Genomic DNA, 25811 nt, shown 5'->3' with positions numbered 1-25811 from the left:
TTTCCACTGCACACAGCCCATAAAAAGGCATTGCCAGAAATGTGCACTCAGAGAATAATTCTGTGAAAACTGTCCTTTCAAAACATTTACTTTGAGTATAAAACTACATCTTTGAGCCAGCTTTCATACCATGCAAAAGCTAAGGAGTAATCTGAAATAGCTAACATCCTTATTGTGTTCTGAAAACTACCAACAGAACAACAAATACTGCAAACAGAGCAGTATCAAAACAATCATAATATCCTGAACTTGTATCCTAGAGTGATGCTGAGAAGACTTTATTTTGTTACAAAACTTCTTTCTTGGGCTCTACTAGCAGAGATCTGCAATAGAGCAAAATCTTGATACATAAGGCCATATAGTATGAAGCTAATTGAAAGGACGTCCAGGATATTGAAACAAAAGCCATATAACGAATGATTGTTGTCCTTAATGTACTATGTTGTCTCTCATCTCCTTTGCTGTCCCTTGGTTATCTTATATTGTTATAGTATCTCACTTTGTTATCTGATATATTGAATTTATTTGTATTTGGATATTTGAAATTTGATAGGGAAGGGGGGAAAACCAAGACGGGTGGGGGGTGTGGGGGGGAGGGTAATGGGTACCAAGACATGTGAAAGGGTATCAATGTATGTGAAATAATGCACCTTCTATCTGGCAAATATCATGTAACCCTTTTACTAATTACAATAAAAAATAATAATAAATAAAAAATAAAAGGGGGAAAAAAAACTTCTTTCTTCCCGTATACTTCATTAACATTTCCATTAGTGCTGTTATATCTGGAAATGCATATAGCATATGAGATTATTAGATTATTCTCAAGGAATATAGAACTGGAAAATGTCATATTCCCAAGGACATGTCATGAAAAACAAAGGCTAAGCTACTATCATATGTCTGCACAAGTGGGTGCAGTAAAGTCAGAAAAAAAAAACAATTTACAACTCATAAAGTTCTACTGATTTGCCACACATTGTATTAGACACACCCCATTCTGCAAACACATTACATATGCAAAATAACCTATAGTGCTTATCAAATACAGCCTTATTCCCCAAATTATATTGCCACTTAGAAGTCAAGAAGTCAAGAATCTTCTCTTAAGCCTACAAATGGCAGGGTCAATAATATATGACCCAGAAAATAGCAATGAAGATTTGAAGAATGTTCTCTGCTCACCTTGAGGTAAAAGCAGATATCCTGAAAAATTTACAAAAGGGAATAGGAAATACACTAGATCTCCTTGGCACAGGTCGAAAGTTCTTAAAGACTCAGAAACAAATGAAAGAAAGTCTGGATAAATGGGACTGCATCAAACTGCAGAGCTTCTATATGACAAAGGACATAGATAGCAAGTTAAATAGAAAGCCCATATAGTGGGAGATCATCACTAACCATACAACAAAGGCCTCATATCTAAAATATATCTACAGCTAAAAAAATTGAATCTCTCCAAAACAAATCTTCAAAGAAACAACCATCCCATTAAAAGATGGGCGAAAGACATAAAGAGACTTCTCTGAAGAAGAAATAAGAATGGCCTATAGACACATGTTGGACATTTCTGGCCATAAAAGAAATGCAGATGAATGGATACAAAAAATATGGTATATATACACAATGGAATTTTACATAGCGAACATATAAGATAAAATAATGGCATTCACAGGGAAGTGGATGAATCTAGAGTGAATCATGTTGAGTGAGATAAGTCAAGACCAAAGGAACAAAAGGCACATGGTATCCTTAATATGTGGCTATGATATACAAGCCCTCAGCCTAATTTTAATTATGTTCTAAAATCTAAGTGCCAGTAATTGTATATAAAGATTCCCTTCTTGAATATTTGTTTGTTAAATATGTCATTTGAAATATGATGCAAAAATCAATGTTGATAAATTCTTTAATAAAAAAGTTGATATGTAACAAATAAAATTTAAATACACTGCTAAAAAAAAAAAGAAGATGGGCCAAAGACTTAAAGAGAGACTTTTCTGAAGAAGAAATAAGAACGGCCTATAGACACATGCTGGACATCTCTGGCCATAAAAGAAATGCAAATTAAAACAACTCTAAGGCTCCACCTCACTCCAGTTAGAATGCCCATGATCATGAAATCTAATAACAATAGATGTGGCCAGGAGGGATCGCTACTACATTGTTGGTGGGAGTGTGAACTCGTTCAACCACTGTGCAAAGAAGTATGGTGGTTCCTCAAAAGACTAAACATAGAGCTCCCCTATGACCCAGCAATCCCACTCCTTGGCATTTACCCAAATTTTCAGAAACAAGGACATACTAAAGCCACTAGCACAATGATGTTCTTTGCAGCACTATTTACCATAGTAAAGATATGGAACCAACCCAGATACCCCTCAATAGATGATTGGATCAAGAAGATACGATACTTATACCCAATGAAATTCTATGCTGCCATCAGAAAGAATGATATTGCTCCATTCGTAAGGAAATGAAAAGACTTGGAAAATATTATACTAAAATAAGCCAGACCCAGTGTCTTCCCTCATTTGTAATAATTAGTACACATCTAGGACTCTCCTAGCAGAGGATTACAATAGCTCAAAACCTAGGCACATAAGGTCATATAGGATGAGACTAAAAGAAAGGAACTCTAGGATATGGAAACAAGAGCTTTATCTTGTGTACTTAATGTACTATGTTATTTCTCTTCTCTTTTTTTGCCCTTATGGTTAATCTCATATTGTTACTGTATCTGACTTTGTTACCTGGTATATTGTATATATGTTTATTTGTTTATTTGAAATAGGAAAGGGAAGGGGGAAAACAAGATGATTGGGGGGGTGGGGAAAGGGAAGTGGGGACGAAAACATGAGAAATATCAGTGTGTGAGAAGTAATGCACCTACTACCTGACGAATGCAACTGTATCCCCTCTATACATTATCCCGACAATAAAAAAAGAATGTTCACTGCCCCATTGTGTTAAAAGACATATATCTCATTCTATCATTTATTATCAGTAAAATCATGTCCCCCTAATTATTTATATTCAAGACAAATGTTAGATCATTACTCACCAAACCCTTTACACAAATGTCAATAAACTATTGTTCTTTAAAATTGTAGTATATACAAGGTTTTGTAAATTACTTCACATGATTGTTAACAAGATCATAAGAATTATTGAATCTCACTATAAAAGAGCTATAAAATATTGATTACCTCCTATATTTCAATCACTGTCACATCACAAGAACATGAAAAATATCAGAATTTGAGGACCAAGTAAAAATGATTAATCTTCAAGCCTTCACTTAACCTTGACAGTAGTATAAAAGGACACCAGTCATAGTTAACTCTTTGTAGGTTTTACTGGATAAAAGATTCAAGTTCTCTGCTTTCCATTATGCAGACAGAAAAGAAGTCTTCCCGTGGGACAAGTTAGAAAATGAAAAAGCGCTTTAGGCCAATGTAGTCAAAAGACATCTCAAGAAGGGCAGAAGGTAAGTGACTCAAAGGATTCTATCAGCCAAGAACACAAAAAAGAAATGTTCAAAACTAGATATGGGCCAAAGTATCTCAATGACTACACAAAAGAATCAAGGTAGATGCCCACCTCACATCAAATACAAAATTAACTGAAAATGGATAACAGATGTTAGCATAAAAGATAAAACGTTTTCAAAGAAAATATAAGGACAAATCTTTATAAACTCGATTATATAATGACTTTTAACTTGTTACAACAAAAGCATGTGAATCAAAAGAAAATAGATAAATTGGACTTCACTGAAGTTAAAGCTGTGCTTCTAAGTACAGCATTGAGTAAGTGAAATGAAAATTCATCATGAGAGAAAAATAGTGTGGTTCATGTAACTAATTGTTCTAATTTTAGTATGTGTGCTCCTGAAGCCAGCACTCATGTAACTAATCATGAGAATTTCTATAATTACATTTTTTAAAGAACCTCTTAAAAATTAGTAATAAAAGATGCTGGAAGGCCAGGAGTGTGGCCTAATGGTAGAGTGCTTGCCTAGCATGCATGAAGACCCGGGTTCAATTCCTTGATACCACACATATAGAAAAAGCCGGAAGTGGTGCTGAGGCTCAAGTGGTAGAGTTCTAGCCTTGAGAAAGTCCAAGGACAGTGCTCAGGCCCTGAGCTCAAGCCCAGGACTGACAAAAAAAAAAAAGATACCGGGAGTTGGGCCTAGTGGTAGAGTGCTTGCCTAGCATGCATGAAGACCTGGGTTCAATTCCTCGGTACCACATATATAGAAAAAAGCTAGAAGTGGTGCTGTAGCTCAAGTGGTAGAGCTCCAGTCTTGAAGAAAGACTAACAGTGTTCAGGCCCTAAACCCAGGACCAGGACTGGCAAAAAAATCAGTAATAACAATCAAAATAATCCAATTTAAAGGTATATGAGTGTTTCTCCAAAGAAGATATATGATGATCAATCAGTTCATGGGAAGATGCTTGGCATTATTCTTATAGGAATGAAAAATTAAATCACATTGAGATGTCATTTTATAATCATTAAAATCTTTATAGTGAAAAAGTTGGATCATAATATTAGTAAATACATAAAGAAATGTTGATGAGAATGTAAAATGATGCTCTTGCCTTGGAAAATCTGATATTGCCTCCAAGTGCTAAGCAGAATCACCATGTATTCCAGCAATTGCCCTCCTGGATATACACTATACCTAAGTAAAATTAAAATATTAAACTCAAACAAAAAGTTATACATGATTATTCATAGCATCAAATTCTTAACAAACAACAGAAACAATCTAATGCCTATCAATTGATCAATAGGTAAACACAATATGGCATATCACACAATAGAATATTATTTAGCAATAAAAAATACAGTGCCAATACAGGCTGCAACATGGATAAACCTTCAAAACATGCCAGACAAATTAATTCATTCATAAACTAACTGTATGGTTTTCTTTCTCTGAAATGTCAAGAGTAGGTAAATCTATGGATGAAGGTAAGAAATGGGAATGTCTACTAATGAGTATGGGTTTAAGGAGTTAATGAGAAGGTTCCAAAATTGATAATGGTTGAATGACTTTATGAACATACTACAACCACTGAGCTATATAGTTTAAATAGATAAATGGTGCAATTCTTTGAATGATATGTCTTTTAAAACCATATTTTAAATGCTAGATGCATTTGTGGAGATCTATAAATACACCATTCTGACCAGATAAAATTGTTTTTACTAATGGAGAAGTGAAAGCCAATACTGCAAAACCAAATTGGTACAATGGTCTGATGGAAGCCCTTTAATGCAAGAAATTAGAACCTTCCTAGTTGATTGCCTTAGGAAAGTATACATAAAGAAAATACTCCAAATGAGCACTTGTCATTTGTAGGGATTTCTCATAATTCCATTTGGTACATTCATATTGTTTGGATCTCTAGACAGGCTTCTTGGGGCTTCTACAGATTCTGAATTTTGTGTGTAACTGTATTAAGCAAGTCCAAGGTCAAAGTTACATCCAATTTAATCAAAGTCACTTGTGAAGATTAAAAAAATAACAGAAGAAAGCAAGGTCTTTGACTCATAAAAATTAAAAAATACTTTTAGACTCTTGAAATCCTGAAACATAATGTAATACATGAGAGCAGTAACTGTGTAACTAAATTAGACTTGTAAATTATCTTTCGGTAATAGAATGTCACTGAAAGCTCAATAATTCCTAGGTTCTCCAGAAGCCATTCTGCCAAATATCACCACCAATGGGAAGCTGTCAAAAACTGTAGAAGAGAGTGTGGGTCTTACAAGAAGTCACCCAAATAGACTACAGCTTTTCTACTTTTGGTGGATCACGCCTTTGACTTACATGAGAAAATATGTAATTTTTTCCACACTTCTCCTTCAAAACAATAACCCAAGGTACAAATGCATTATAAAGCTCAGCACTTAAATGGCACTGCTGTTTTAATATTAAAAATAAACCAATAGGAGCCAGGAATTTGGCCTAGTGATAGAGTGCTTGCCTAGCATGCACAAAGACCCGGGTTTGATTCCTCAGTACCACATAGATAGAAAAAGCCAGAAATGGTGGTGTAGCTCAAGTGGTAGAGTTCTAGCCTTGAGAAAGCCCAAGGACAGTGCTCAGGCCCTGAGTTCAAGCCCTAGGGCTTCAACTCAGCCTACCTCCTATCCCTAAGCTGCTTCCCTCAAGGATAGCACTCTCCCATTTAAGCCACAGCTCTAAATCTGGCATTCTAGCAGTAAACTGGAGATAAGAGTCTCATGGACTTTGCTGCCCAGGCTGGCTTTGAACCGTGATTCTCAGATCTCAGCTTCCTGAGTAGCTAGGTTTATAGTCATGAGCCACCAAGGCACAGCTCTGACCAACTTTTTAACTATGAAAGGAATAATAGATAGATACTCAAGTTATAGGAGAATTTCTAAAGAACTTCCCAAATAAAGAAATGAATGATGAAAAGTATTGCTTCTCCCTTTCAGTTCTAACAAGTCAGTTTGGAGTGTATTGGAGTTGTCTGTGTATTGTCAATGGTACTCATGTTAGTTCTACAGTTAAGACATCAACAGTAAGAAGAAAGTGAATTAAACCTCTATATAATGAGGCGATTCTCCCAAAGAGCGAGAAAACAAGTGTTTTTTGTTTTGTTTTGTTTTGGGGGGTTGTTTTTGTTGTTATTGTTAGCCTTGGGCTTAAACTCTGGGCCTGGGAACTGCCCCTCAGCTCTTCAGCTCAAGGCTACTGCCCGACGCTTTGGCCTGGGTGTTGTCCCTGAGCTCTTCAGCCCAAGGCTGCCACCCTACCCATTGCACCACACCACCACTTCACTTCCAGTTTTCTAGTGGTTAATTGAAGATAAGTGTCTCATGGACTTCAGTGCCTGGGCTGGATTTGAGCTGCGATCCTCAGATCTCAGTCTCCAGAGTAGCTAGGATTACAGGTGTGAGTCACTGCAACAGGCTTGAAAACAAGTTTTTATAAGACTTTAGGGACAAGTCTTCTTTGGGGTTCTACAATATCAACATCTGTTCAACTCTTTCTTCTGTGTCTGCACTGGAGCTACAATTCTATATTCTATGTTTAGTTCTGTACCAAATTCCAATCTTCCTCAGCCTCTGGAACTGAGTTAGCATGGAAATTAACTGGCTCGGGAAATTAACTGGCTGGTGAGAATGTTGAAAGGAGTGACATTGATCAAGATGTATTATATTCATACACTCCTTTGGTGAATGGCAACTCCTTTATGCAACTACTTGAAGATAATAAAAATACTTTTGAAAGAAAGTAATTGACTAGCTGTGTGCCAGTGGCTCACACCTGCAATCCTAGCCACTCAGGATGCTGAGATCTGAGGATCACAGTTCAAAATCAGCCTGCACAGAAAAGTCCATGAGACTCTCATCTCTAATTAATCACCAGAAAACTGGAAGTAGTAGAGCATTGGCCTTGAGCTAAAGAGCTCAGCGACAATGCCCCAGGCCCAGAGTTCAAACCCCACTACCAAAAACAACAAACAAAAACAAAAAAAGGAATGGCATTAGCACTTCTGGATGGCCTAGAAGTGCTCCAGCTTAAAAATAAAAACTAACCAGATATCTTCAAACGATTATGGATAATCAACCTGTGGTGAGTCCAGTGGTCACAGAGCATTTTGCGTTTTCCTCCACCTCAAATCTATCAAACCACGTGTAGCAAGGCTAAATATCTACAGTTGGTTCATGGATAGATTAAGTGGTTTTCTAATGACATCCTAAACGGTCCACCAACATAGCCATCCCTTTCCTTTTCACATTTATATATGTTGAAAGGGAAAATCAGAATAAGAATAAAGATCGAAAATGGTTATGAACAAAACCTGCAAACTAAATATTCCTTAGAATTTAAAAACAAACCTGCAAACTACTCTGAGGACGTAGTATAATTTATAATTGACCTCACTTTTATTTTTTAAAAAGGCACTCCTATATGATATAACATGTCAATATAAAAGATAATTTGATCACTTATCCATATACATATTATTAATGATTCCAATTAGAATACCTACTTTAAACAGAAAATGCCTTCCTGCACGCCCACTCACTTATTTTTTAAAATACAGTATGTTTCTTGTTACTTACCTCCTTTTACCTCTGTGAAAACACAGGTCTTTGTTCCAAGTGAAAGCACCACTGTCACCTCACCCGGCAGATGAGAACCCCTTGAGGTCTGAAGTTTCATTTCCAAACCACTTCATCTACAGAGTCTATTATCTGGATGGGGGTTAAAGATGTTAACTGCAATGGCCCCAGGAACTAAGCTTATTTTGGCTCTGAGACAAGTAAGATTACAGATCCTAACAGAACATAAGGAATCTCCCAAGAGTGATAGCCAGTAATTTACTAAAATTACTCCAAAAGATAGTAGGATAAGAAGCACAAAACTTTTTCTAAGGGTAGTATTTCTCTTCCCTTTATTTAAAAAGGTGTATAACAAAAATAACCCAGTAGAAAATGAAAGGACCTCCAGGATATAGAAACAAAAGCCATATAAGTGATTGTTGTCTCTAATGTACTGTGTTATCTCTCATCTCTTTTGCTGTCCCTTGGTTATCTCATATTGTTACAATATTTCACCTGGTTATCTAATATATTGTATATGTGTATTTGGTTATTTGATGTTGGATAGGAAAACAAGATGAGGGGCGGGGGTTGGGGGTGGGAAATGGGGACCAAGACATGAGAAAGGGTATCAATGTATGTGAAGTAATGCACCTTCTATGTGGTGAATATAATGTAACCCTTCTATTAATTGTAATAAAAATATATGAGAAAAAAACCCAGTAGATTTAAAAAGAGGAAAATTTTAAAAATCTAGAGTTAATGACATTAGCATGTTCAAGATTAGTAGAAGAAAGAGAATGTAGAGCAAACATTCTAAGACTAATTCTAGTCTTTCACTCTTCTACTTTCTTTTTGATCTTCATATAATTATTCATCTGCATGAATTCAATACCCCCCCAATACTTTTGATATAAAATTCAAATTTCCACTCAAGGAATAGCAAAAACATGCTTGCTAGAATGGAATATGGCAACGATTTCAACCTAAAAAACATTTATGACTATTTTAAACTATTATTGATTGAGATTATTAAATAGTAACAAAATGCCAAGCTCCAAAACAAAATTTGAATACATTCCAGAATATTTCTAAAGTTATAGGTTTTATATAGTATAAATTTATAATTGAATACAGTTTGCCAAGAAACTGACAGAGATTCAAACATCCTGAGTTACTTTTATGAAAGATGGCTTCTAGTGTAACCATAATAATGCTGTACATCTGAAATACATTTTTAACACAGAAAAATAGAGCATGGTTGCAAACCGTATGCCTGATGGAATTAATTTTCAAGGCCCTGAAGGCAATTTATATAAATTTTGTCAAAAAAAGGAAGTAGTAGAACATCCATACTGAATAGTGAGTAGAGAGGAAGCAAAATCCATTCTCTCCACCTCTCCATCATTTTGCCCTTTTTCTTCCCTGCTACTATTTTTAGACTTACAAGGCCTTTGGGTGTCATCTATTTGTCAGTTTCCTCAACAAAATCTATTGACTCTAATCTAGTTCTCTCTTGCTGTGTTGTTTCTCTCTGTCTCTTCATCCTAGTGCTGAAGATTTAACTAAGGATTAAGTTAAAAACTCTACGCCTTATCGCGTGTGTGTGTGTGTGTGTGTGTGTGTGTGTGTTTTGTTGCTAGAAATGAAACTACTAGCTTGACACTTTTAAGACCTTGAAGTATTTTCAAAAGCAAAGTTCACAGTGGTTAGAAGCTATGTTTCATTGTCCACAAATTCTCTGAAATTCATGTATCATCTCTAAGGTAACTTTCTAGAGATTCAAACATTTGATTAGTCTGAACACCACAGTTTCTAACATGGTACTTGCTCAATACTATGTGTATCATATAGTATGAATAAATATTGACAGATACTTTTTTCAACAAGTCTGATCTTTCTGCAATCAACTCATCCTTTTCTCTATTTCTACTAAATTGTTGCTGCATTTTAATTGCATTTTAATTCTTTAGCCCTTGTTTAGCCTCCATAAATGACATTCAAATACAAACATTTGTTCAATTAAATTTTCACACCATTATGATAATTTTGATGTAAGATCCTTTTACTAATGAATTCTCAAAATATTATCTAAAAAGGGATAGTAGTCATTGCAAAAGGAGATTTGAAATAATATGGAATGCTAAAATATTTGTCTTCTCCTCCCCGCAAAAAGTCTAATTCATTCATCATTCAGTCTTTCATTCTGTCATGCTTTTAACCACAGAGTAACTTGCTACTATTTAATAAACCAAAATATAAAAGGGTAGAAATTAATGAAGTTATATAAGAGAAAACTGAAAGAGGCCAGAAATAGGGTTTCTTTCGATCATCTAGAATAAGACATAAAAGTTGGCATCATTATCGAAACAAAAGCCATATAACGAATGATTGTTGTCCTTAATGTACTATGTTGTCTCTCATCTCCTTTGCTGTCCCTTGGTTATCTCATATTGTTATAGTATCTCACTCTGTTATCTGATATATTGAATTTATTTGTATTTGGTTATTTGAAATTTGATAGGGAAGGGGGGAAACCAAGATGGGGGGGGGGGGTAGGGAAATGGGCACCAAGACATGTGAAAGGGTATCAATGTACGTGAATTAATGCACCTTCTATCTGGCAAATATCATGTAATCCTTTTACTAATTACAATAAAAAAAATAAAAATAAAATTAAAAAAAAAGCTGGCATCATTTCATTTTGAATTTGAAAAGGTAAAAGGCAATGCTTTAATGGAATGAATCTGCTAGAGACCAGATGACATGAAAGACATTTTGCCGATCTTATATCACATAATTAAAAACTTAAGGTGAAAAATAGGCATAATAGAATCTAACAATTACACAGAATTTGACTTGTGACACAGGAAATATGTTCAAGAAAGTACAAATATGGGTAAAATATGACTCCTGAAATTAAAAAGTAGCATGTTCTATTTAAGTCCTGAAGCAAGATAGAAGCTCTGCAAGAGCTTGGGATCCCAAGACAGAAAGGCCAGAGTGTAGAAGAGTTGCCTCATGTGGAAGAGATGTTACTTTGTGAAAGGATCAACAACCTAAAACTAGATCCAAAACTAAAATGCCAGTAATCACAATGTAAGAGACTAAGGAAAGGTGAAGACATCTACATGTCCCAGTAGCACATTAAACCCCACCAACTATAGGTGAGAGGTTTCTAGTTCAGAAAGGAGTAAGAATAAAGAGGTTTCCCAAAATCCTTCGTCCACTGGTCCATCCTATCAGCAATCCTACAGGCCAGTCCTGTTCAGTTATTAAAGTGAGGAGGGATGCAAAAAGATGGAACCCTGAACCTGAAAGTTATTACCCAGTAGATGGATAGATAGATAGATAGATAGATAGATAGATAGATAGATAGATCAATATCACATATATCATAACGTACATACAAGAAAAATACAATTACAATGCTTTTGAGTTTCAATATTCTAGAAGAATTCAAAGAAATCTTACTCTTAACAGAAATGAACTGAAGAGAACAGAATTGAGAGTTTTGAGAAGGCCTGAATAGTTGAGCTTGCCTAGATTATAAAATAGAACACTGTATCCCAAATGAATTCTCATTAAGAAAATAAAGTAAGTAGTCAAATATACTAAGACTTAAGAGTACTGGCTGGAGAGATACTGGGGACCGGGCTGGAATTTCACCAGAGTATCAAGGGCCATCACCACTAAACTACAGTGTTTGGGTTTTAGTCTCTAAGCAGCAGAAAAGCTATTGAAGCCTTTAACTTAATCATAGTGGAGTTTGGTCCATGTAATGAATATCTTCAGGGTCATGTTTAGGAAAGAGTTGCAACCAAGTAGAAAAACTAGGAGCCTCCTACAATAATCTGGAAGAGTGGCAATAAGTGTCTAAGTTGGGTAATGGATACTGGAATAGGAAGGAGCGAAAGCTATTCCTAAAATGTAGAATGTTCTTATACAAATTAGCATTTCCACCATACAGAAAAATAACCATATATCACTGAAATAAGAAAAATTTTCTAATTCCAAATAGTAATTTTCTACATATCATTTCCATATAATTCCACATACCAGTCGAATTTTTTCAAATGTTTTTTCTCAAAGAGAAATTTTATTTTTGTAATTGTCCCAGGCTCTTTCATGACTTCTTTGTAGAAGACAAACCCAAGATGTTTACAAATAGTACATGACTTCTTTGTAGAAGACAAACCCAAGATGTTTAGAAGTAGTACATATTAAAAATGCCCAAACAAGCCGGGCACTGGTGGGTAATGCCTATAATCCTCGCTACTTAGGAGGCTGAGATCTGAGGCCAGCTCAGATAGGGAAGTCCATGTGACTCTTACCTCCAATCAACCACCAACAAGGCAGAAGTGGAACTGTACTTTGAGTGATAAAATGAAAGCTTTAAAATAATAAAGCTCAGGAACAGGGCCCAGGCCCTGAGAACAAGCCCCAGGAGTGGTCACACACACACACACACACACACACACACACACACACACACACACACAAACTAAAAACAGTATTTGCCATTAGTAAACTTAAAATGACAGTCACAAAAGTTATTCCCAAGGCTTCTCCCTGCCAAATGCAATCGTAGGTCAACAGATGCATTTCTAAAACTACTCTTCTGAATATGATGTTACCAAATTATGGGAAATTACCTCACCATTTCTGACACTTTGTACTGTAAGCACATGAAAGAAACCACAGTTGCTGTAACAAAGAAGATTAAAATCTCCCCTCATCATTTTGAAGGAAGCAGGAGGCAAGCCATCTGACAAATTAAGCAGAGGCTTTCTGCAGGCCTTCCTGCCTTCGATTTCTATCCCAGAACTATGAACAACATCATAAATGGTCAGTTTTATTTTGTTTCCCAAAAGTTTTTTAAGCAGACATCAGGACACAAACTCCAGTTCCCAGCCTTGCTGTTGTTTGTTTTGCAGTGCTAAGGATTGAACCCAGGCACTGAGGAATATGAGGCTTTTCCAACCAGCCATACCCTCAGCCTCAATTCAATTTAAATTTAAGTTGAAAAGAAACCTGCTGATAATCTCACTCAATCACCTTCTTTTATGACCAAGAAAAACAAAGTTGAGGTCCCGTGACCAGTATGGCAAAGCATAGGTCTTTTCACAACCAGCTTTCCGTTGCCCTCCACATTGTCTCCCATGGGCCTCCAGTTCTATGTATCCACACCCAAATGACAGGATGTCTGCTCAGCAATCTATGCTCTCTCAGTCCAGACAGCCAGGTAATCGGGAAAAGATTGCTTCAGCTTCATCCCATCATGAAGAAGAGTTTTAGTTCCAGATTGTACAGCAGCACAGATTCAGGGAGCTTTATTCCCCTGTGGTTCTGGCATCTATGTAGAAGGTTAGTAAAAATAGTCAACTTTTTTTTAAAAAAATGGTAGAATACAAGAAGTATTATTTTACACATATAGAAAAATAGCTAAAACAAACTTTTAAAAGATTTTGTTATTCTTGGGGATCCAACTCAACCTAATACAATAATATTAAAAGATTAGTGTCAGGCATTTGGCTGATAGAGCGACTATCTAGTAAGTTTAAGTTCCCGAGTTTCACAGTACTACAAAAAAATTAATATACTAATCAATTTTAGCATGTAAAATTGAGCAGTCACTCCTGATCTGTACTTTCGCTTTTCTTAACTTCAATTACCTACAGTAAAGCATGGCCTGAAAATATTAAATGGAAAACTTTAGAAATTTCCTGTTTTAAAGTGTGACACTCCAAGTAGCATGATGAAATCTTATGCTGTCTTAGACATGAATCATCCGATGCCAAATGTCTCCACATTAGATACACTACCTGCTCATTAGTCACTTAACATTATCCTTCACTATTCTACCAACTGCATCAGTGTCTGCTATAGGGCTTAGAAGTTTTAATAACCAGGAGGAGTGTTTGGACGTCATACCAAAATAAGAGGGAACTACTGTGCTAGCATATTAATATATAAGTGAAAGCTACAGAAGTCTTGATATCAACTTGGAATTGTGAAGTGATGATATGTTGAATGAGAGTAGGTTGTCAGCCATTCTGATCAGAGGTTAATTTCACAGAGATTTCCTCTGTAACATACCACCTCACGGCAGTTGAGTTATTGATCAAGAAACTGGGGGTCTTCTGTGAACTTCATGACCCTGAATCCTAGAGGCATATCAGAAATAGCTGAGCTCTTAAAGTTCTAAATGGACCTTAATTCTTTTACTTATGTGTTAATATGCTAGTATGTAATACTTGTAAGGCACCGGTTCAGGAGTAACAATATGGTAACTATTTCATTGCTTCCTTCCTCTCTTTAGCAATTTTAAATATAATATGACATATCATAAATCCTTTCCTGCTTAAGTCCATGGAAAAACAATTACCCCACTTATGTTCATGTCCAACAAAGCAATTTCTGAGAATATTAGCTACATCTAACCTCCTTTCCTGGGTGATCAAAGGTCTGTCTGGATTCAGGTGCTAGACAGAGTGAAACAGAGATCCAGCAATTGGTTCTCTGGTTTCATTCTGTACCCCCTAAGGCTTTTCTTAAATAGGATTTTCCTACCTTAAGAATTTGAGTAACAGCTGTTAAGATCATCCATTTAACTTCTTACCCCCAGTGTACAGGACTGGAAGGTAGTCACTGATCCCTGAATGATGAAGAGGGGGAAATCTGAGTGTCAATATCTATCCATTCCATAGTCAATACATACAGCAGGATAGACTAGAGAGAGACTGCACCTGCTCACACACCTGTGCCAGTGAATACAGTCTGAAAGCTGTTCTCAGCAATACTTCTATTTCTCTAGTTGAAGAACAAATTCCTCTTTCTATAAGCAAATTCTGACTTTGGGTTCATCAAAAAAGACACGTACAGACTGATGTAGATCTCAAACTGTGATCCCGGCTAGAAATTTCCACATGTACAAAGTAGAGTTCTTGATCCTGTGGCCTGAACTCTCACTTACAGTGGCCTGCCATTTTCTGACACAAAGAGGAGAAAGCCTTTCTTCAAATTCAGATCCCAAACCTGAGTCTGCTGATACGCAGATTATATTCATGAGAACAAAAATGAGCACTCAGAAACAGAAAATGAGAAACTAGAGGAGTCTTTGATCCTTTTCGTTGTCCTTTTGCCCTGGGATACTACAAGGAATATAACACAAGTTTTCACCAAGAATTCTCTTTTTTCTTTGGATTCAGGAGATTCATTTGTGACATTAAATACGCTGCAATAATCTAATTGAATATAATCTTTAATCACTGGATATTTTATATTCTCTATGCATGAAGACCTCAATCCACATTTCCCATTCAAATGACATATAAAATTATTTCACCACTCATTTGTTCAATAAACATATATTGCATGTCTTCTAGGTGCTGCCAGCTTAAGCTATCATACTTAAATCTTTAGAAAGCTCCTGCTCTAATTCTACTCACCCATTTTAAACGTCTCATGTGCCACAGGAGAATTTACATTTTCCAAAACACTTAAGTCCACGGGAAAAATAATCCTCGCCTCTTGTGGCATCACAAGGAATCTGACAATGGAACAAAGCACCTGGGCATTCTCAGTTCCATTCCATTTCCCTAAACACAACCCCATCCCTAACCATTCTTAAAATCCATCTTAAAGCTAATAGATCCAAAATAACTCATGGTTGCCCTACAGACCTGTTTCCAACTAGCATTCTCAGTTAATGGTGTTGCTTTTCACCCAGTTGATTTGAGAATCATCGCTGAATCTTCTCTTTCCTCCTCTGTTCTCATTTGCACTCCATCAGCAAGATCTTCATGACCTATCCCCCAAAATTCTCACTTAGTATTCTGTATCCCACTCCTTGCCATCCAAACAAAATCAAACTCATTTTAACCTAGACAATTATGGCATTTTCTGATAACTTCACTTCTGATAACTTCACCCTTATAAATTCCATTCTACTACCAGTAGCCAGAAAATAATCCCAATTAAAATCCTCTACTGCTTTAATTGCTCTAGTGGCTTTTTATCACATTTGGGGGGAAAAATCCACTTTTCATAGCTACTGGGGGTCCAGCATTCTCCGTCTTGGCTTCTTATCAGAAACCCCTGTGGAGCTCTGAGAAGTAAGTACCACCCAGATTATGTCAGTTAGTCCCTACGGGTGGGCTCTGGCATGTCTGGAGTTGTTAATCTCATTACCCTGAATCCTCCAATAGCTTTCTTCCAATATCTTAGCCTAGAGTTCTTGCTTTCCTCATCTTCCACCCCTCAAGACTGACCATCTTCCCATCAATGGCTATATCTCATCACTTAATTCTCTTCCCAGCCACCACCTCTTCGGAAGGAACTCCTATATCTGACACTATTAATTCTCTAAATGTGATCTCCAGAGTAGCAGCTAGAGTACCTAAGAATCTATTTCTCAGGCCCCTATGAATGAGGAACTTGGATGAGGCCCAGGAATCTGTTTGAATAGATGGTCCAAGTTATTCAGAAACATATTAAAGCTTGATATGAACTATTTGTAATATACATACAAACACACTCATTACGTATATATTCACAGACAAAGAGAGAAAGAGAGTATAAACAAATTTATCTGAGAACCTCCACTTCTCTAGACTTTCGATTTATCTTCTTCATAGCAGCCATCACAAATTCTTAACTTTCTACTTATACCTGTCCTAAAATAAAAACTCCATGAAAACTTATTCACTCCCAAATACCCAATACTTACTGTCTTACACAATAAATACTCAACAAACATATACCAGTCAATGAACACTGAAACCCATCTAGTCTCTTTTTTCCTCCAGAAGCCCAAAGGCTTGGTTGATTTGGTTTCCTTCTAGAAGCAGGAAACAGCAAAATGTCCACAGACATTTACAGTAATGAAAGTGATTTACACTCAGAAAGTGGCATCAGAACCCAACCTTGGAACTACAGATACAGATCTATGGAAGAACATTTGCCTAACATACAGTAGGACCTGGGTTGAATCCTTCATGAGACCATTAAAAATAAAGAACCCGGCTCAAGTTACTATCTACCTAGCTCACTTTGTGTCCTTCAGAAAGGAAGCTTTACAAATGATGCATATTCCAAGCTCCTAGAACAGTGAAATGACTGTCACCTGTATCATGCACAGTTGGTAGGCCCCTATTAATTCAGGAGTAAGCTGTCAGGGATTTTCCCAACAAATCTGCAATGGAACAGCACTCAAGAAACTTAACTTGAAAGCAGAGATAGGGAGGAGGTTAGGCACTCAGATCAAAGGCCCAGGGAACCCCACAACAAAGGCTCAAAGCCCTTTGGAAATGGTGATTACCTCTTCCAGTATCTTCCACTCACATTCCTGCCAACAATGGACAAATATTATTGTGTCAATTTAAATTTCTAGCAATTATAGTAAGGCCCTTTTGCTTCTCTTTACTCGCTATTTGTAATGTCCTTTGTAATAAAAGGTTGTTCTTAGGATTCTCCTTCCTACTCTGATTGGTTGGTAATTACGTTTCTCCAGCTCTGTCTTCTGTGCAGTCATTGCTCTCCCATGCAGTGTTTCTCTCTTGATTGTTTTCTTGACTTGGTCTACACAGAAAAGTAAAAAACAACTTCTCACTCACGACCTTAGCCAAAAGTAGATATTAAGACTGTTGAAGATACTATTAACAATAGATAATGTTGTTTTACAGCTAGTTTTTATTTAGAAGACTAAAACAACTTTCGGTTTTGTGATGGTGAAAGCACATTTTTGCTTCTTTCTTTCCTCAAAATTCCAAAACTACAATTAATAGAATATTCCAGACATGGAAACCAGATTGAAGAAACATTGTAGCAGAAAGGAGAAACAATAAACTAATGAGTACAAGAAAGAAGTAAGCCAATTGATATCTAGAACTCATAAGAAATGGAGACATTGGATCCCCTGAGAGATAATGGATAAGGGCTGATCCTGAAATGAATTTATATTTAAACTCTCACTGGTTGAGCAGTCTTCTACTAAGTCTGCAAGAGCTCATTGTTAACATTGGTTTCCAACTCTGCAGTGATCTCACATTGGTAAAACTGAAATCAACACAGTGAGGAATGCACTAGAGAAATCGGTGAATGCAGGAAAGCTCCAGTTTTGTTTTCTGGTTGCTTGTGTTTACTGTGAAAATCTGCACTGAAAACACTGACTGAGAGGGTAACAATGTTTGACAAGCAATGTATTCATTACCTCACTTACACCTCTGTACATCATGCTTACAATAAAATAAAAATAAATAAAAACAATGACTTCCTCCAATTCCCGAATGTTAGCATTCAGGCTGCAGGTGCAGCCTGAATGAAGATTCTTTTCTACAGAAACTAAACATACCAAGAGAACAGAATTATATAAAATCTATACTTTAGAGGAGGCTTCAATGAAAAATATACCTAATTTGTTTGATCACCTTACAGACAACTAGTTCATTCCATCTATCCATGCAGATTTGCAAATTCTTAAGTATTAATTTTTGAGCACTTTTGTCGAAGAAGCCACTACAGGATGTGTCCCAACAACACCAAGAAATAAACTAGCAAAAACGGATGCCATGCCTAAGGCCACCTAATCTATGATAAGGGAGCCAAGAAAAATAGAATGGAAGAAAAACAGCCACTTCAACAAGTGATGCTGATAGAACTGGTTAAGCACCTGCAGAAAACTAAAATTGGATCCTCCTATGTCACCCTGCACCAGAATTAACTCCAAATGGATCAAAGACCTCGAGGTAAAAGCAGATACACAGTAGGAGGCAGAAAGCTCCAAGAATCAGAAATAAAAAGAAATTCATAAATTATATGAATGACCATGTTATAAGAATAAATTATATGAATGACCACTGTTATAAGAAATGTTTATGGACACGGAATACTAAATTCACTAGCACAACGATGTTCATTGCAGCACTATTTACCATAGGAAAGATATGGAACCAACCAGATGCCCCTCAGTTGATGAGTGGATCAACAAGATGTGGTATTTATACACAATGGAATTCTATGCTGCTGTCAGAAAAAAATGGCATCACCTCATTGTAAGGAAAAAAAATCATATTAAGGGAAGTAGGCCAGACTCAAAGGAACATAGGCTCAATGGTTTCCCTCATTTGTTATAATCAGTAGAAACCTTGGGCTCTCCTAGCAGAGATTTATAACAGAACAAAACCTAGATACTTAAGGCAGTATAGAATGATGCTAAATGAAAGGATCTCCAGGATATAGAAACAAAAGCCATATAATGAGTGATTGTTGTCTCTAATGCACTATGTTATCTCTCATCTCTTTTGCTGTCCCTTGGTTATCTCATATTGTTACAGTATTTCACCTGGTTATCTGATAGTTTGTATATACGTGTATTTGGTCATCTGAAGTCGGATAGAGAAGAGAAGTAAACAAGATGGGGGGAAGTGGGGGAAGGAAATGGGGACCAAGACATGAGAAAGGGTATCAATGTATGTGAAGTAATGCACCCTCTACCTGGTGAATATGATGTAACCCTTCTATTAATTACAATAAAAAAATATATGAAAAAAGAAAAGAAAGAAAAATAAGAAAGAAAGAAAAAGAAATGTTTATGGAACTCTTCATGACTGTTAGAAGTCTTAGACATTCAAAGCAAAAATTTACGGGGAAAAATTATAACTCTGGTAAAAGACAACAAAAATAATATGCAAAATACAATCAGAAGTAGATCACTCAATAATGGAACACATTTATGTAGTCATAAAAAGCACTGAAAATGATGTAACTAAATCTTTAAACATAATTTAAAAGAGATCAGTGTAAAACATGAGTGTAAATCCTAGCATATCCTAACAAAAATAAAATTTATTCATCAAAAAGCATATTATGTTTAAATAAGGAGGTTAGTACCAATACAAACAACTAAAACAATAAGTTGAAAATTGTTTCAGTTTTCGGTTTTATATATTCCTAGATATATTTTCTTATAATAGGTTCACTATAATTTTTAATTTAGATAATTACAAAGTAATAAAAAATAAGAATAGATGATAAATGTTAACAACTACAGAGAATGAAGAGATTAGTCTGATGTTCTAGTAATAAAAGAATTCCTATATTGTAAAAGAACAACACAATTTCCAAATACAGAAAGGTGTAGTTGAAATATTTTGCCATTTGTTATTTGAATAACTATAATCAGATACTATAATCATTCTTTATAATGGGTTATTATACAAGAGATTCTGTGATGTGCAGTCAAGGACAAAGCAGGACTGTCCTGATTATAGCTCAGAGCAAAATACTGACCCTTCAAATTTCCCTAATTGATAAAACTCCGGGGTTCCTGTTAATTTGTAATTTTTTTCTTAAATTATTAAGAATAAACTTTTCTGTGTATAGTTCTCATTATACATTTTATTTCCTGCTTTGAAAAGCCAATCTAACTTCTATGTGGAAAAGTTGACCTCATAATAACAGGGAGAAATTACTTAGAGAAGAGGGAAAAGAGTGGTAAGAACAAGAGAATTATTCACAGAATAGCTGGGAATCACAGTGGCATGGAATAGCTACCCAAATTTCATCTTCATTGATAAAATCATTACTGAGGCCACTTGTGTCCTAGGTTAGACCTTGGTTTGTATAAAATGCAAACAGGTAATGTTACTGTGCTTTTTGAGATCTTGGTTAATGGGTTTTCAGAAGGGAGGGTAAATGGTGACAGCCATTTTACACTGGACAGGAATTTCCCACCAGACATAAAACAATAATAATAATAATAACAACAACAACAACAACACTGGTACATGATAAATGATACAGGTTTCTAGGTATTCACACAGAGACCAAAGAAGGATATTCTTAGAAGATATTCTTAGGATCACATAGGCAGAATAGTTTTTTGCACATGACCAAATAAAAGAATATTTATGGAAATGAACTCCAAAAAATGTGAATAGTAATTTTTTTCCTCTTTGTTGCCGTTTTTGTTCTCATTTCCTTTTGTCTTATTTATTTGTCTGTCTTTCAGAGGGTAAAGAGGGCACAGAAATGGTGGAACAAAGAGTGAAGAAATGCAGCAGTGATACTCACTAGACACTGTGGAAAATGAACTGCACAACTTATGGTTAGGGACAGGAGGGAAAAACGGAGAGTGTAAGGGAAGGGGTGACATTGTCCAAAGAAATGTACTTTTTATTTGACTTATAAAACTGTAATCTATCTGTACATCACCTCTACAATAACAATAAATAATTTTATAAATGAAAACATGTAACAGGTACTTGATTGTTTCTATTGAGGGGCACAGTCTCCATACTTATCATGAGTTACCTACAAGCAGGGCACAAGCTTGGAACCTCTGGTTCCATTTTCTATTTTTCTTTGTATTTTACTTTGCAATAACTACTATTTCTACAATTTGTTGTCACCTTGAGATCCAGGAGAAGAAAGAAGTGATAGATAAGGTCTTTATGATAAAAAAAAAATGGCAGAACTCTGCAGGACAGAAACCCCATCCCCCTAAATGAGTGTAATTCCCTATATGACAATTATCTCATGGGAATCAAATTGCTCCCCTCAAGTGATAACAGCAATGTCAACCTCACTGGACAGAGCTGGGAAGATTAGCAAAGCTAAGATAATGAACTGGAACGGTCCTCGTATACCATTTATCCCTTATCCCTAATTCTTCTCCTTAAACTTAATGTTCACAGTTGTGCTCTAAAAATAGAAGGAGATAAACTAAAGTGCCATCTTCCTATGGCAGTGTGTCATGTAATAATCTTTTTTCTCTGCCTTTCCTAATGTGTCTTGTTTTTGGCATATCAGTGGTAAGACCTGACATTCCTTTTATAATAAGCTTTTCTATCATTATATTATGCTTCATATCTTGCCTGAATTCTTCTCTCACTGCACCCAAAGACCGAGGTTGATAGCTGAGCAAACTCTCCCTTGAGAGTTAAAAAATAACTTAAATAGGGTTGAATACTAACTCTCAAAAAGAGAACTAAAAATACTATTGAAACTCAATAGAAAAGACTGGATTTTTGTATAATACATTATGGCACAAATGATCTGTTGTTACTGAAACAATAATAGTTTCCTCACACTCAAGTATAGCCTTCTTTTAGTTAGAAAAAATCATATTAAATGAAGTAAGCCAGACTCAAAGGAACATAGGCTCAATGGTTTCCCTCATTTGTCATAAGCAGTAGAAACCTTGGGCTCTCCTAGCAGAGATTTACAATAGAGCAAAACCTAGATACATAAGGCCATATAGAATGACGCTAAATGAAAGGACCTCCAAGATATAGAAACAAAAACCATATAACGAGTGATTGTTGTCTTTAATGTACTGTTATTTTTCATTTCTTTTGCTGTCCCTTGGTTATCTCATATTGTTACAGTATTTCACCTGGTTATCTGATATATTGTATATATGTATATTTGGTTATTTGAAATAGGATAGGGAATGGGGGGAAACAAGATGAGGGGTGAAGGTGGGGGGAGAGAAATGGGAACCAAGACATAAGAAAGCATATCAATGTTTGTGAAGCAATGCACCTTCTATCTGGTGAATATAATGTAACCCTTCTATTAATTACAAGAAAAATATATGGGAAAAAAGTATAGCCTTCTCTTAAACTAGAAAGTAAAGAAACACATACAATTTCAGCACATTACAGAGGCAGCTGCTCTGTGGTTTTATACAATAATCTTCCACAGTGCAGCACTCTAAAAGTAGCCAGCTGTTTAGAAGCCTTAATGAAAAAATGCCAGATAAGTGGCTTAAATCCAAACACAGAAATTGGAATAATTAAATCAAGGAATTTATATCAGATTATGATATCATCTAGAAAGAAAAGTCTAGCCTCTTCCTGAGAGCCAAAAATGGCCATTTCTTTAATCAAGAATTTTTTCCTCAGTGAAAGTAATGACACCAGTCAACTTAATCACTAACTGTTAGTCATTTGCTTTCTGAGTGATATGCTCCACTTCCATTCATTTGTTTTCATTAAGCACAAAAAAAGGCTCTGTTAGACTGCATGCAAACTTCTATAACAAAACCCTTGCTTGATATTTGAAACTCTAAAACCTTCATTTTTAGCCCTCTATGATGTATCATTGGATATATGTATTTCTTCAGAATTTCTGAAGTTGGAGAAAATATACTTTCTTGTTCAGTTAAACACAAACATTAAGACTGTGGCATTAAAAGAGCTACACATCACCCAGAGACTATAAACAGACATTTCCATCCATGATGATCAAAGCACATCCATGAGATGCTTCTGGCTAAGCAGTAGAGTGTGTGGCTCCTTTGTTGTTTATTTTAAACTATTCCAGTGATTCCAATGCAACCAGGTATGAGAGGATGAAGGGATACTATCTCTCAACCTGTGCTGCATACTAAAATCATTTAGGGGCCAATTGTTAACAACACTAATTCTTTGGTCTTGGTCTTGGCATGGGTTAAAATGTGTCCCTCCAAAGTTTGTATGTTGAAGTCCTCTTAATCCCTAGTACCTCAGGGTGTGACCATATTTGGACATGAATGAGTTCTTTTTAAAGGAATGAGGTTAAAAGAGTTGGCCTTACTCCAAAAGAACTGTTGTCCTTATAAGAGGTACCTACAAAACAGATGCATACATAGGGAAGAGTATGTGAGCATATCAACAATTTACAAGCCAAGAGGAAAAGCATCAGAAGAAACTGGACACCTAACTTTCAGAAAATATGGAAAAAGCAATGCAAACATATCAACGATTTAAATGTAGGACTTGAAACTGTACAACTATGAGAAGATTTTGTAAGGGAAAGTTCCATGATCTCTCCCTTGTTCAGACCAAAGTCTGGAAAAGGATTTTTAGACATGATCCCAAAAGCATATTAAACAAAAGCAAAAACAGACAAAGAAGGTTGCATCAAACTGAAAATAGTTTGCATAACAATGAAACAATCAACACAGTTAGAAGATAACCTATGGGACAGGACAAAATATTTTCGAACAATATATTTGGTGAAGGGTTTATATCCAAAATACAGCAAGGAACTCAGACAACTTGGTAGTGACAAAACAAACTAATCCCATTTACAATGCAAATATGCAAATACAAAAATACACATTTCTCAAAAGAAGTTTGGCCTAGTGGTATAGTGCTTGCCTAGCATGCATGAAAACCTGGGTTCCATATACATAGAAAAAAGCTGAAAGTGGTGCTGTGGCTCAAGTGGTAGAGATCTAACCTTGAAAAAGCCCAATGACAATACTCAGGCCTTGAGTTAAAGGCCCAGAACTGGCAAAAAAAAAAAAAAGAAGAAGAAGATGCATAAATGATCAACAGGTATGTGATAAAAGCTTTGTACCGGGCCTGGAGTTTGGCCTAGTGGTTAAAGTGCATACCTAGCATGCACGAAGACCCGGGTTCAATTCCTTGATACCACACATATAGAAAAAGCCGGAAGTGGTGCTGAGGCTCAAGTGGTAGAGTTCTAGCCTTGAGAAAGTCCAAGGACAGTGCTCAGGCCCTGAGCTCAAGCCCAGGACTGGCCAAAAAAAAAAAGCTTGTACCCCTAATCATCAGGGAAATACAAATTAAATTTCAGTGAGATATTTCCTCAAGCCTATGACAATGGCCACTATGCAAAAGACAAAAGTAGTCAGTCAGATATTGTGGCTCACACAGTAATCCCAGTGATTCAGAAGACAGATTAGAAAGGTTACAGATCAAGATCAGCCTTGGCAAAAAGTGAGACACACAAACTGGGTGTTACTAGGACAATGCTTCTGATTCCACCTGTGTAACAAACACCGATCATATGATCTACAGCAGAGGTAAAAAGAAAGAACCTATCTAAAAAGAAAAATAAACCTAAATCCTGAAGGGAGAAGGGGGGATGGGGATTCTTAAGATGTGATTCAAGAACAGAAAACCTGTGAAAGTAAAAGACCTTGACTTCAATCCCAAAAGTCAAAAAAGGATGGGGGGAGAGGACAAGAGGGGACAAAAATATGTTAGTCATATTTTCCTAACTATAACACAATACCTGATATAATCAACTTTAAAACAAAAACAAGAGAATATATTGACTTCATCTCAGAGTGTTGGAGGTTTCAGTCTGCAGTGGCCTAATGCCTGATCCTGTTGCTTTGGAACTGTAATAGTACAGCACACCCTGGTGGGAGGGCAGACCAGAGAAGACCTGTTCACCTCATGGTGGTCAGAAACTCAGAAGAAGAAAAGGTACCAGGGTCCTAATGGTCTCTTCAAGAACATGCTCCCCATGACCAAACTTCCTTCCACTAGGCCCCACCCCCTGAAAGCCAGAAGCTCTCAAGTTCCCAACAGCCCATGGGTTCCTATTATTCAAGGCTGAGAACCAAGCCTTCCACACATGTAACATTGTGTGTGTGTGTGTGTGTGTGTGTGTGTGTGTGTGTGTGTGTGTGTGTGTGTGTGTATGTGAAGGGGGATGGGCGAGCACTTTCAGACTCTAAACTACAGCAATAAGAACTGATGAAGATGCAAGGAAAGGAAGATCTTTGTGTGTACTGTGATTGAAATATGATGTATATACGTATGTGTATATATATCTATATATTAGTATAACTATTATGGAAGGTAGAAATATCCATAATTGTTGGTTTACAGACAAAGGAAACCAAAAACCATCATTGAACATAAGTTCTAGTCCATGGTGATCACAACATTTTCATAGCACCTAAGATA

At 36.2% G+C, this 25811-nt stretch overlaps 1 protein-coding gene across 6 annotated transcripts in view; it reads right to left on the bottom strand.

Annotated features, from left to right (window-relative positions):
- The window catches only part of Plcl1 (phospholipase C like 1 (inactive)), a 330490-nt gene that overhangs the window by 156761 nt on the left and 147918 nt on the right, over positions 1-25811 (bottom strand). Inside the window, exon 1 of one of the 6 annotated variants that reach the window (XM_090354559.1) lies at positions 15549-15635. The exons of 4 other annotated variants lie outside the window; for them this stretch is intronic. In XM_090354559.1, coding sequence (XP_090210685.1) covers positions 15549-15566 — 18 coding nt within the window. In that variant the 5' untranslated portion in view covers positions 15567-15635. Of the gene's footprint in view, positions 1-14670; positions 14756-15548; positions 15636-25811 lie in introns of those variants that run through there. One more of the 6 variants, XM_090354558.1, reaches the window with a different exon arrangement.

The sequence above is a fragment of the Megascapheus bottae genome, chromosome 21 (assembly GCF_031878675.1).
Source record: "Megascapheus bottae isolate mThoBot1 chromosome 21, mThoBot2.hap1, whole genome shotgun sequence".
Lineage (NCBI taxonomy): Eukaryota > Metazoa > Chordata > Mammalia > Rodentia > Geomyidae > Megascapheus > Megascapheus bottae.
Note: the sequence above shows the minus strand (reverse complement) of the source record. Positions and strands in the feature narration are given on the sequence as shown.